This window comes from Magnolia sinica, chromosome 11 (assembly GCF_029962835.1).
Source record: "Magnolia sinica isolate HGM2019 chromosome 11, MsV1, whole genome shotgun sequence".
Taxonomy (NCBI): Eukaryota; Viridiplantae; Streptophyta; class Magnoliopsida; order Magnoliales; family Magnoliaceae; genus Magnolia; species Magnolia sinica.
Window position 1 is genome coordinate 12628218 of NC_080583.1, and position 14325 is coordinate 12642542.

Here is a 14325-nt window from a genome sequence, read left to right on the forward strand (position 1 = left end):
CTCTTGATGGTTTACCTAATGAGTGGTCTAGATTGACGGAGAAATGGTTCCAATATTAGGTTAATTTCGAAATGAAAGGTTGGATTATTTTAGAATTGCAAACCAAATGGTATATATGATTCTTGAGTGTTAAGACAGATGAACAATTGGATAACTTAATAGGTTCATGGAGAGTATTTTCAACTGTTTAAATCACTAATAGATCAAGTATGTTGTGATATAATGGCTCGAGATGAGTAGAAGGTGTGTGTGTATATGCATGTGCTCATGGATAGGGTCGTTAGATAGTAATTCTTAATGGTTAAATAAGCTTATACGTTGGTGATAAATAAGATGAACGGGTCTGAATTTCGATTGGATGTGTATATAGATGGACGTGATGATCCTAAAGTTGGTTTATCATGATTAGGCGGTTCAAAAATAAAATGAACAGTCAGACGTCCTAATATAATGATGAGTAATTAACTTAACGATTAATTAGATAATTGATTGAGTATACAAGAGTATATTAAGTTTCGAATATCGTTACAAGGTATACAAGGGTCTAAGTGTGTATATATGTGCATAAGTTCGATGTTATTCTCCTAAAAGTACGAATTCAAATTGGAACATACTAGGATAAGCACCCGTGTATCTACACAAGCACGAAAATTTTCAAGATATAGGGGAGCTCGATACTATGGCTGATTTCAATGATATGAGGAGCACGAAAATTTTCAAGATATGATACGGTTTGAATAAAAGTATTTTAAACTTAATGTATAAAAGGAAAAAAAAAAAGGGACTCGAATAAAAGTCACTGGACATGTCCATATAATGATTATATATATAAGAAAGCTCGGTACTATGGCTGATTTCAATAATCCATGTGCATTTATGTGGTTATTTTGCAAATAACATGTATATATCTCAATCAGAACCTTCAAATTGTGGACCCGACTTTTTAAGAGCACATATGGAAAACTCAATATTTAGACCAAGGAAACCTTTGACTATCAACATTTGTTATAAATTTGGATTATGGGTTACTTTTGACAGGTTAGCTATCCCATCACTAATTGTACAGTTCCACTATAACGTTTTTTTAAGGTAATAGTTTTTCAAGATAACAATCCATAAGGAGAGACATTTAAACAGTTTAGATTGGGGTGAATTAGTAGAAGGCAAAATATGACCAGTTATACACGCATATGCTTGCAGCTCTATACATGGGATATATATTTACCTTGATCCACATCATCCATATTACACATCATAGATTAGTAATAACCCAAAAATATGTTAGATATATAGTCGTTATTGTCTAAATGGTGTCCATCAAACAAAGGCCAATGGTAACTAGCCATCCAAAATCAACAAAATTAAAGAGATTCAGCTCTAAGAGCATGTTTAAGTTAAGGTTTCCTAAAATACATCTGAACTTATCCATGTACTATACGTTTACAATATAATAGTTGAATTTGAGTTGTGTTCAATGATCCAAGAGTTGTGTTTAATGATCCAAACTAATGATCTGATGAAATACACAGATAAATTCCTTGCTTGAAAGAAACCCTCTTCACATTGAATGATGCTACACTTTTGAACAATGCCCCACAAAATAATAGTTAAGAAGACAATAATGAAATTTACTGTTAGGTAGTGATGTTTCTATCATCCAAAATTATGTCTACCAAAGAAGCTCTTCGAGTGACATCTATCATTGTCTCATTTTCTAACTCGTAGAATAGAGTGAAAAAATTAGATCTATTTATGCATTAGGCCATGAAGAGCTAATTTAGCACATGGTATTGTTCATGTACATAGTCACCAATTCCTGCAAAAGCCAATCAAAGGGAGTTACGTGCGATTTGGATGGATTTACGTGGTGTATTTGAAGATCTATTGGGATATACGAAGAGGATCCTACGATAATACAACTGGAGCATATTAAGCGACAACACGATATTGCTTAAGTGAACGATTGAAGAGCGATTGTGTAGAAGCGGTTACAAGACAACTAGTAAGAACATGAGCAAAAAAGGCTATGTAATGTTGAACAGTTATAATAACTGTCAAAACGTAGGGAATGATCTAGATGGCCAGGGTAAGGTTATAAATAGTAGAGGAATTCACTAAGAAAAATTTTGTCTCATACCAACCCAAATCAAACCTAATACTATCTTTCAATTGTCCTTTCAATTACCCATCATTTTATATTCTTTAGTCTAATCACTAGAGCTGAGCAATCCTGACCCGATCTGGTGGATCCGACCCGATCCAAACCGATTTGACGGCCTGGATCGGTGCAGATCGAGTAGGGCAGTACAGATCTGAAAGATTTTCGAGTCAAATTCGGATCTATACCTACTCGAACCGATCTGATTCAGAATCCAATCCAATTGGATCCGATTCAATCCGACCCGACCCGATCCGGCCCCATCATCATGTATGTGTTTCATCCATTTCGTTCATCCATTTTACATACATTTTAGGGCTTCATGTAAAAAAAATGATAGTGATATAAATCTCAGGTGGACCACACCACAGGAAAACAATAATGATTGGATATCCACCATTATAATCCTCCTAAGGTCCACTGTACTATTTATTTGACATCTAATCTGTTGATTAAGTCATAAGGACCTAGATAAAAGGAGTAAATATCAGCTTGATCAAAAACTTTTATGGCCTCCAAAACGTTTTTAATGGTCAACGTTCATTCAACACTGTTTCCTACAATGTGGTCCACTTGAAATTTCTATATACCTCATTTTTTTTCTCATAACATAAAATAATCTATAAAAATAGATGGAGGGCATAGATGAAACACATACATCATGGTAGGGCCCACAGAGCACCGACCACGAGCCATTTGCTGGTGGCAGGGGGAGTAGGCAAGTAGCCCATCCGTTTCCAGTACGCGTCTGTGCTCCTCGAGCTCCGGGCGTTCCTCGAGCTCCGAGTTGTACAAACGGTTCAAAGGCGATCAAAGTTATATGGGCCCCACAATGATGTATTTATTATATCTACACCGTTCATATATTTTTAGAGATCATTATAGGACATTATCCAAAAAAATGAATAATATCCAAAGATCATCTCGACCACACCACAAATAGCAGTAGAGAATAATTTTCACCATTAAACAATTCGTTTGGTCCACTTGATAGCTAGATCTGTCTTATTTTTCGTCTTAAGCCTTAATATGAGTTCACCAAATGGATGGACGGTTTGGATATAACATATACCCCATGATTAGACCCAAATAATTCGCTAATGTCGATACAAAATCACAACTGTGCAAGTTGTGCTTGCATGAAAAGTAAGTCATACAATTTCTTGTCATGCACGTCAAGTCAACGTCCAGTAAAAACATGAATACGTAGATGGAAAGCTCTTTCAGAGCCATGTGGGGCCCACCTTGATGTATATGTTTTATCTAAGCCGTTCATCCATTTTGACATATCATTTTAGGCCTTGAGCAAAAAAATGGCATATATTAAAGGTTAAAGTGGACCACATCACATGAAACAGTTGAATGAAATTCATACAATTCGAATCGTACCCAACTTGATCCGACTCGGTTTCTCTGACCGAGTTGGACTCGGTTCGGGTCAGGCGAATCATGTATTAGATTGGTTCAAGTCAGGTAACCCGGATTTGGTTCCGGATCAGATCGAGTTCGGGTCAAACCATTGACATTTCGAATCAAATCGAGTTGAACCTAATCTGATCCAATCCGGACTGATGTCGAGCTCTACTAATCACTCTATTTTCCTGCCAAATCAATTACATTTTATAGTGTAATCATTTACTTTTCGTCTGTTATTTACATTCCATAATGTAATCAATAGCATTAATCAAGTAGTCTGTAATCTTAGTTATAATTTGGATCTACGCTTATATGTTGGATTCAGTTCCCCATCCAAGAAGGTATTTCGCAACCATCCTCTGGAACCAACTATAGAAATTTATTTCTCGCTTCTCTATATTTGTATTGAAAAGTCATTTCATATGGAAGGCAAAGGTGTAATCCATTACCAAAAAATGAACCCTACTATCTGAATATCGTCTAATCCTATTTATACACTGAGCGAGTGGTTGAATAGGCGGCCGATCTCATTCGATCTCAGTCATATACTGTATATCTGCATATCTCGATGCTTGGAGCCATAGTTGTTCGATTTGAATTGAGCTGCAAATTCAATTCTAGCACACCCGCACTTAGCACGTGACCAAATTATCGAAAACAATGAGCAATAGATACATATGGCACACATGTAGACTAATATGCATTATCTAAATCATGGATCCCGTCATCAATGGAGCATAGACCTAAAAAACACACCAATCTTATGGTCCTGATAATCATACTTATCGCATTAATTGAATGATAGAAAAGAAATTATTAACAATCCAAATTCAATAAGTAAAATAGAATAATTAATAAGTACAACATTTGATGTCATACTCCATCGATATTGGGGCAAAGATTTAAATGATCCAATATTGTAAATTTTAAAAAAATACAAAAGCATTTAAAGCTTTTTACATGTTTTGAATTTAATTAATCTTAAGATACTACCTCAATAATCCTGTATTTCTTAAAATCAAAACTCATGATAAATTGTTTATATTTCAACTGGATCGAGCAACCAATGTAAAAAAATTTAAACATTACCAATGTTACTCTTCCAACATAAGAAGTCTCTTCCCAATCTATCCCATTTAGAGAGCTCCACAACAGCTCCATGGTTGGGCCAAGAAGACCCATATCTATGCACATATGAACCATATTCATTAACACATGATCTCTCTCTCTTTCTCTCTCTCTCTCTCTCTCTCTCTCTCTCTCACAAAGGCGTGGGCATATCCAAGCTCTCTAAGTCTGGGACTCTCTTCTTTAGGATAAATATATTTATAATGAGATATTATGGTTACAATGGTGTAGCACTTATAATACTCCATCATTCTATAATTTTTCACAATTCTTATAAATTTTTTATTTGCTAAAAGCTTTATACATATATATATATATATATATATATATATATATATATATATATATATTTGATCGAATTCTTTTACTATCATGGTCATCTAGCAAAGATTGTATGCCCTTACCAATTAAGTAATGGATTATTATATTATCATCAAGTGCGATCAGATACTTTTTTACACACATACTCACCCCTCCCCCCACATACACACTCATACTCTCACGCACACACACACCACACACATACTCACCCCTCCCCCACATACACACTCATACTCCCACACACACATACACCCCCACATACTCTCGTGCGCTCGCACCACAAGGGGTGCTCGAATCCATGACCTCGTGTTAAAACTCTAGAGAGTCTACCAATAAGGCATGGCAACATGTGCAAACAAAATTTCAACAGTTGAAAACTTTTATAAAGCCTTTTAAAATTGTTTTAAATATTGAGCCCAGTATAAAATTTATTTGATGAATCTCTAATCTATTCAATCTCTAACATAAACAAATTCGTTGGAAACCAGTGAATCCCTTATTATTTTATGGAAGATCAATGCACTCGGCTGCATCTACTTTTATTGGCTACGCGATGGCTTCTTAAAGCAAGTCAAAGCACATATAATTAAGATTTTGTCCCTCACACATACTCACATCTAAGGATTAATCAAAGTTTTAACTAATGTTTGAAATATCGGTATCGCGTTACGTATCGCATTCTTGGGATACGAATACATATCGGTTATCGCATAGGATATATTAGTTGTATCGTGTAATGTATCGTTATTATTGAAAACATGGGGAAACATTAAGAAATTGGTGAAATTTTTTAATGAAACTTTAGTGATTTTTAAAAAAGACATCAATACACTTATAAATCAAAACATTATAATAATAATAAAAAACTAGTACACATAATAGGTTTTCTTTATATGGGGTCATAAATTTATGTGTTGTGTAACAATATTGATGCAAGTATATTCGATGTCTATTCATATAATTTATAAATGTAAGAAGACATGTATAAACATACACAATACATTCAAAAGTAACATAAGAATTACAAAATTAGGTTACATATATGTTTGATTTTATGTTTGGACACGAATATTACAAATGATTTGTGAGAAATTGAAAAATTTTGATTATTTTTTTTCAATTTTCCGCAACTCGGCCCCATCTCCTCCAAATCTTGAAATCGAAGCTCCTAATCCATAATTTTTCATGTATTTGTAACAATTTGACACTAATGTAACATGATTTACAAAAAATAAAAGGATCGAAATTGAAAAATGTTCACCAGATCGAACATGTGGGATATCGCACTATCTATGCGTTTCGTATCGCACAGGTGGGATAGAAGATATATTGGTCGATATCATCGATATTTAAAACACTAGTTTTAACGCACCCTAAAATTTAATTTAGTACAGGCAAATGGGCCTCGAACTAATGACTTAATCTCGATCCACCAATGCAAGTGCCCATTAAGCCCAATAAGATCCTATATATATAACACACCCCTGCTCTCATGTAGAGTAATCTAAGGCAAAACTGACTCAAAGTCATGCTGATTATAAAAACATATCATTCAAAAGCAAGTCAATCCCTTCACAGAGGATAACTACATTCATCATCGTGATCACAATTAATCATAAATTTGTCCTAAAACTTGTGATAGTTATAATGTAACTAGTAATGAGATCCTTAGATTACAACTTTCTCTCTCGATGAATGATTGTTGTATGCAATCTTTTGTTTCCAAGGACAACTAAAGGAATTACTCATCTACATAAATCATGCTCATATATATTTAAACTACCACAACATATTAACTACGACATAGCAATGTGCCACATTAGAACCCTTTGTCATAATGATCTATAGCTAAGGTCATCATCACCACATCCAAGTGACCATTGAATTAAGGTCTCCTTGGCACAACTCTAATGTCAATCTATGAGAGCATATACAACAGTAATAACTCCCAACATACTCTTTTAAGTTATGGTTTATTTTTCTCCCATGTGGCAGATATTCAACACTAATTAGGAACATCTAAATGGTGGGATAGAACAATCTTGAGGTGGTTAAGTTGATAATGATTGTAATATGCGGTAAATGAATGCACATTAACCAAAAAAGGTCAATTACTTTATGATAATTTATGGTAATTGAAATCAATGTTAAATGAACCATAATAAAATCATGTGAATTTAAATCCTCAAATGGCTAAGAGTTAGATGCAATTGTCAAAAATTGTAAAATTTTTAAAAGTGAATCACTTTTATGGCTCACCCAAGATACATATAATTTCCTTATTTTTAACTAGCATATATATTTTAATGAAATTAACATTATTAATATACCAAATGTCACATATACAAATTTGGAGTATTAGCACTAATTAACTTATTACATTCCAATTACAAATATCCATATATAATTTTTGGATTCCAATATCTTCTAATTGGACACGGATTGCGTCCTACCCCGCCCATCTCTAGCCAAGAATGGGCAGTTCTGTAGGCGGGCCCACTGTGATGTATCCGTTTATCCACGCGGTCCATTTCTATTATCGGATCATTTTCGAGACGGATCAGGATCACAACACGGATGACTCTTGCATTTAATGCTTTGTCATTTCAAGCAACTCAAGCTTATTATCTGGTGTGGTCCACTTGAGCGTTGGATCTGACTCATTTTTGTGCAAGTATCTTGAAATAATCCAAGAGGAGGGATGGACAGCGTGGATAAACCGATACATCACAGTGGGCCCACCCACAGAACTGCCCCTTCGGGGCTAGAGACAGGCGCGGGTAGGACGTAATCGCGTCCCTTCTAATTATCACATCCTAGTACAATTAATACCCTCAGTCGTCTTTATTCCATTTACCATGTGATTTGGATTCTACTGTATTTCAATTACAAGCTTCCAAACGGGCCAACAAAAATAGGTGTGTATATTTTTTATACGATAGAACTGTGTTGGGCATACCCGTGATACGTATGTGGGATCGAATAGTGTATCTGGGTGCTCCTTGACATGTTCACCGTACAACCTAAGAACCATCTTAATCCAGATCTTAGGTGGGCCACACCACAAGCAACAATGTGCAATCGCGCCTAAAATCTATATATTCACTTACTGTGGCCAATAAGAGTTTTGGAATTGATTGAGTTCCGATATATCCTTTAATCATAGCAGGTCCCACCGGATGAATGGTTTGGATGACATAGAAACAACACGATGGACCTCACATTCTATCTGGAAGTTTCGACGGTGAGTGTTCCCCTCCCCAGCGTTCCCCATTGTTCCCTTTGGTGTGGCCCACATGAGCCATGGACCTGGATAGATTTTGGGATCTAGATCTACCATGGTGGGCCATATCTAATGGAAGGATTGGATGGCACTTGTACATCACGGTGGGCCCCATACGTTTATAACGTAGTTGGGAACGTACGTGATCATTCTCCAAGAATCAGATGGTTCCCATTGCTCAATCAGCATCGCCAGCAATTACTTCAACGGTGTGGATTGACAAACTCGTAGATGCCACCCACTAAAACACGTTCGTGAATAATCACCACAATCTCTTCCACACGTTTGAGTTTTTGGGACAGGTCATGTTCAAAGCGTGCCCAACAAGATGAATGGTCCAGGACCCTAACACGTGTACATCCTACACGTGCCGCCAACCCAACTTTTTAAATCTATCCTCGCACCAAACCATCCAGACCGTTTGTCTCAATGAACCAAATCTCCTGCAATCTCCAACGCTTTCACTACCTTTTAAAATCCTGCATTTCAAACAAAAACCTCTCAACGGGCAAAGCCCTCCAATCGCTCTACATCAAATCCCAAATTCCTCATTCAACCTACATCTCCAACCACTTCATCTTCCTATATGCAAAATGCGGCCATCTCTCAAACGCCCGTCAGATGTTCGACGAAATTCCCCAACCAAATGTATTTTCCTACAACGCCATCATTTCAGCGTACGCCAAAGACGCTCAACCCCACATTGCCCGTCACCTGTTCGACCAAATCCCCGACCCCGATCTCGTCTCCTACAACACTCTCATCTCTGCCTATGCCGCCTGCGGTGAGACCACCTCAGCCCTGCGGCTCTTCTCCGAAATGAGAGAACTTGATGCAGACATGGATGGGTTTACCCTGTCAGCTGTGATCACCGCCTTTTCGTACAATGTTGTTGGGATTAGACAGATGCATTCACTTGTAATATCTTTTGGGTTCGATTCGTATGTTTCTGTGAACAATGCTCTGATTACGAATTACAGTAATAACGGGTTTTTAGATGATGCTAAGCGTGTTTTTTATCAGATGGGTGGGATCAAGGATGAGATTTCTTGGAATTCCATGATCGTGGCATTTGGGCAGCACAAGGAAGGATCAAACGCACTGAAATTGTTTCAAGAAATGGTACATAGGGGTTTGAATGTTGACATGTTTACGTTGGCGAGTGTCTTGACTGCATTTACGTGCGTGGAAGACATTTTGGGTGGGGTTCAATTTCATGCCCAGTTGATAAAAACTGGGTTTGAGCGGAATTCGCATGTCGGGAGTGGTTTGATTGATTTGTACTCGAAATGTAGCGGGGGTGTTTGGGATGCTAAGAAAGTGTTTGATGAAGTCGATGAACCGGATTTGGTTCTATGGAACACCATGATTTCAGGCTACTCCCAAAATGATGAATTTTCAGAAGAGGCTCTCGACTGCTTTCGGCATATGCAGCGGGCTGGCCACTGCCCAGATGACTGCAGCTTCGTGTGCGTGATCAGCGCATGCTCAAACCTGACATCACCTTCGCAGGGTAAACAGATGCACTCATTGGCAATCAAATCTGATATCCCGAAGAATCAAATATCGGTCAACAATGCATTGGTTGCAATGTACTCGAAGTGTGGGAATCTCAACGATGCAGGTCGGTTGTTTGAGAGGATGCCGGAGCGTAACACCGTATCATTTAATTCAATGATAGCTGGGTATGCCCAGCACGGTCTCGGAATCAAGGCATTGAACTTGTTTGAGCGTATGCTCGAATCAGAGATTGAACCTACAAGCATCACCTTCATCTCTGTCCTATCTGCATGTGCCCACACCGGAAAGGTTGATGAAGGGTGGGATTACTTCAATTCAATGAACGAAAGATTCAAGATCACACCGGCAACCGAGCACTACTCATGCATGATTGATCTTCTTGGCCGATCAGGCAAATTAGATGAAGCCCAAAGGTTGATTGCAACAATGCCATTTGACCCAGGTCCAATTGAGTGGGCTGCATTGCTCAGTGCATGTAGGACACATGTGAACATTGAGCTTGGAGCAAAGGCGGCCCACCAACTCATTCAGCTAGAACCGTCCAACCCCGCGCCCTACGTTATGTTATCGAACATGTATGCGAGTGTGGGTCAATGGGACGAGGTCGCAACAGTACGGAGACTGATGAGAGATAGAGGGATGAAGAAGAAGCCAGGCTGTAGCTGGATTGAGGTGAAGAAGGAGATCCATGTCTTTGTAGCTGAGGATAGCTCCCACCCAAGGATAAAGGAAATATATGGGTTCTTGGATGAGATGTCAAGGAAGATGAAGCAAGTCGGGTATGTGCCAGATGTCAAATGGGCATTGGTTGGAGATGGGGCGAAGGAAGGGGAGAAGGAGATGAGGCTGGGCCACCACAGTGAGAAGCTTGCTATTGGGTTTGGCTTGATTAGTACCGAGGATGGGGTGCCTATACTTGTGGTGAAGAACCTTAGGATATGTGGAGACTGCCACAATGCTATTAAGTTCATATCTGCCATTGCTGGGAGAGAGATCACTGTTAGGGATGCACACAGGTTCCATTGTTTCAGGAATGGGAGATGTTCTTGTGGGGATTATTGGTGAGGATTGGAGTGCGCTCATGATCTTTGTTTCAACAAGCAATCCAAACAGCAAGGCATGTCCACGACGGTCAAGCCACTCATCAGGTGGGCCCCATCACATTGATGTCCTGGCCCAAAAGTAAGACCCATTTGCTCATAAAAGAGATTGACCAAGAGTCCAGGTCTCCATTCGGTATACATGTGGCCACCAGATGAGCTGACCTGGCTGATTTTCTAGCCAATGCGTCTATATGCAGTATGGCCCGCTGATGAGCAGCCTGGATCTGTCTGATGTGTACCACATTGCCACGTTTTCAGCAGTAGGTTATCTCTGTGCTTCCCATTGATCAAGGGGAGGAAGAGAAGGGAGTGGGCAATGTCATTCATGTCTTCTACTTGGATTGGTCACTTGAGCATGGGAAAAGGGCTTATCAGATTGTTCAAGTAGGGTCATTTTCAGATCTTAAGAGTGATCAGAGAAAAGTCAAAAGGGAGACTGAGAAAGATAAGAGGAAGAGGTGGAAGAGGCCACCCCCAAAGTTCAATTTCATCAAGAAGAAATCTGGGACAATTCTTGCAACTTTTCAGAGACAATGTTGTCAATTTTACAGAGATCTTTGAAACTGACCAGATTGGACAATTCTAATGATAAAGAAGCAAAGACTCTAAGAGAAGGTTTGAAGATCTTCCCTTGCTTTTTTATTTTCTTTTTCTAGAAACCTTAGGCCATGTTTGGTTGCCACTTAAAAATTAGTCCATCTCATTTTAGTAACAGTAATTACGCATTAGAGATTTGGGGAAGGGTTGAAAATAATCTTGATAACCCATAATTATGTAAACAATTATCTCTAATGTGTAATTATTGTTAACTAAAATGAGATGAAATCATTTTTAAGTGGCAACCAAACAGGGTCTTAGCAGTTCGAGGGTTTCAAGAAATATCATTTCTTGAGCTTTGATTGAGCATTTTGAGTTATAATAGTCATTTTTAAAGAAATTCATAAGTTAGTTCATTTTCATTTTACTTATAGAGGCCAATGAAATTGCTGCCACCATAACAGACTTGGTTATGGTGGAGATCTAGCCCATGTATTTCCGAATGAAAAATTGAAGTTGAATTGGAAGTTTTGTTAGGAGTAATGTTGCTGTAAATAGCTCAAAGCATGGAACTTGCAGAGCCGTCCAATGGTGAAAGCAGGGTTCTGGTGGTTTGGTTCTTAATTATTGTTTCATGGAGAATCATTGGGTTCATTAGCAGTTCAGTTCACAGGCAAGGATAACTGCACCTGTTCGTAGGCCGCAGCTCAACCCATGAATATGATCAGGGCAGTTCTTTTGGTCTAATTTTGGAGAGATGAGGAAAATATTATTAAAAATCAGAGAAAAGGGAAAAAATATTTACACAGAGCCAGAAGAGCGACAACAAACACCTGCTCTTGCCAACACATTGACATTGCTTCTCTCTTAACATGTGTGAGTGAAATGATTAGTCTAGAGGCAATGTCACAAACGTCATTGAATGTGAAGCTTAGTTTCTGTGTTAGAATTTGTGGAAGACACCTATCAAAAGGCATTTTTTGAATATCCTTGACTTCTTCCTTTTGGTCTGACTTTGCTTGTCTAAGGTTTTTGTTGAGTGTAATTGTTATTAGATAGGCCCGTTTTATTAATTGACATTTTGAAATTTGTTCTTGCTTACAACAGGCATCATTATTATCATGATCATCATAGTCTTGTCCTTAGCTACCTTTTGGGGGTTGGCTTTGCAAATTCCATTTTGCTAATGATTTATAAGTCTGTAGCCAACCCCAATTAATTGGAATAAGGCTTAGATGATGTTGATGATGATGATTTCTAAGTCTGTCTCGTTGCTAAGCTAATAAACTTCATGTCCCTTTCTCAATATCTTAATATAAGCCCTCCTGGGTCTTCCCCTCATCCTGCTTTTTAACCCCTGACCTCTTGTCAGAATTCATCTCCTTACTCATGCTGTCTCGTGTTTTCTTTGGACCTGTTTGGTTGCTGCTTAAAAATGAGTAACAGTAATTGCATATTAGAGATTTTTATAAGGATTAAAAATAATCTTGAGAACCGTAAGAACTACAATCTATAATACATTATTACTGTTAATTAAAAGAAGACGAATCATTTTTTCACTAACAAAACTGGTCCTTGGCATATGCTGAACTATCTCAATTTGCTCTATTTATCTTCTGTTGGAGCTTTGAGTTGTTTTGAGTGACATCTTTCTTAATTCTATCCTTCCCTATCTTCACACAAATTCATCTCAAAGTCCGAGCCTTCTTAAGTCTGTCCTTTTCTCAATCTTCCCTTGTTTTTTACCTTGGTTTTAATAAAATTTTGTCACTGTTCGAAAAGAATCTATTTTTTGTAACACCCTTTGGCCAATAACCCCTTTGTAGAGACCGCCCTAAAGAGGGTAGGGAGAAAACAAGAATTTCTTCAGCTACCCAATTCACCATCGTCGTCGTCGTCATCGTCGTCTTCATCATCATCTAAGCCTTATCCCAATTGATTGGGGTCGGTTACATGAATCATGTTCTACCATTCCACTCTATCAAGGGCCATACCTTCAATTAGACCATAGGTCATTAAGTCTTTTCTTACTACTTCCATCCATGTCCTTTTGGGCCTTCCCTTTGCCCTTTTGTCTTCAACACTCTTCAGCCACCCAATTGAATTCCCAAAATCTCACTTAATTACCTGTTTTCATTTTGTATCCCATCACCTCAAGGGTCTTTCCTACTCTACATTGTGTGTTCCCCACCTTAAGAATATTCTTCAACACTCTTCGGCTGTTTCTTCCTTCCCTCACCCTTGGGTCCCACCCCTTATTCTCTTCACCATGTTTTCCGGCAATAACCTTCCTACAAAGTGCATTTTTCTCTTATTGGAATCTCCACCACTATTTACCTAGGAGACTGACTCTTTGCCTCCTAATCCTCCCCACTCCAAGATCACCCTCTTTCTTGCCCTTTTGCACCTCACTCTTTATTATTGAGATTATACTCATGCTTCTCTTGTTTTCCTTCCTAAAAGGAAATTGAAATTTCTTGAGTCTATTTGCCATGGCCACTAGAACTCAAAAAAGAGATAAGAAATAAGTGGGATTTGGTAAGATTAGCTAGTGTTTTTTATGATCATGATGTACCTCCATGGAGATAGGTTGCTTGTTTTCCACATGGCAAGCTTTTTCTCAATTCTTTTAATTATCAGACACCAAATTGGAACTCGCATTTTTCAAACCCCCAATAGGAGTTCAAGCTGCATAATAAGAAGGTTTTTTTTTCTTGATACCTAATCTCTTAGCTAAAGCATATGCCATCTTGTTATCCAAACCAATACCCACAAGTTTGCTCTTGTTGAAGTTGGCATGCAAACTGGACATTGCCTCAAAAAATGAAAATGATACTAAAATTATTGATTTGGGATGC

The 14325-nt window shown here is 38.0% G+C and overlaps 1 protein-coding gene across 1 annotated transcript; it reads left to right on the forward strand.

Moving 5' to 3' along the window:
• The first annotated feature begins 8582 nt into the window (after nt 1-8582).
• On the forward strand, nt 8583-11994 carry LOC131218830 (pentatricopeptide repeat-containing protein At3g49710). Its single transcript, XM_058213669.1, has one exon. The coding sequence runs from the start codon at nt 8736-8738 to the stop codon at nt 10890-10892; it is 2157 nt and encodes a 718-aa protein (XP_058069652.1). The 5' UTR covers nt 8583-8735; the 3' UTR covers nt 10893-11994.
• The last annotated feature ends 2331 nt before the right edge of the window (nt 11995-14325 follow it).

What these genes read in the sequence shown, in the direction of transcription:
- LOC131218830 (XM_058213669.1), top strand. Translation starts at nt 8,736, where the DNA reads ATGAACCAAATCTCCTGCAATCTCCAACGCTTTCACTACCTTTTAAAA.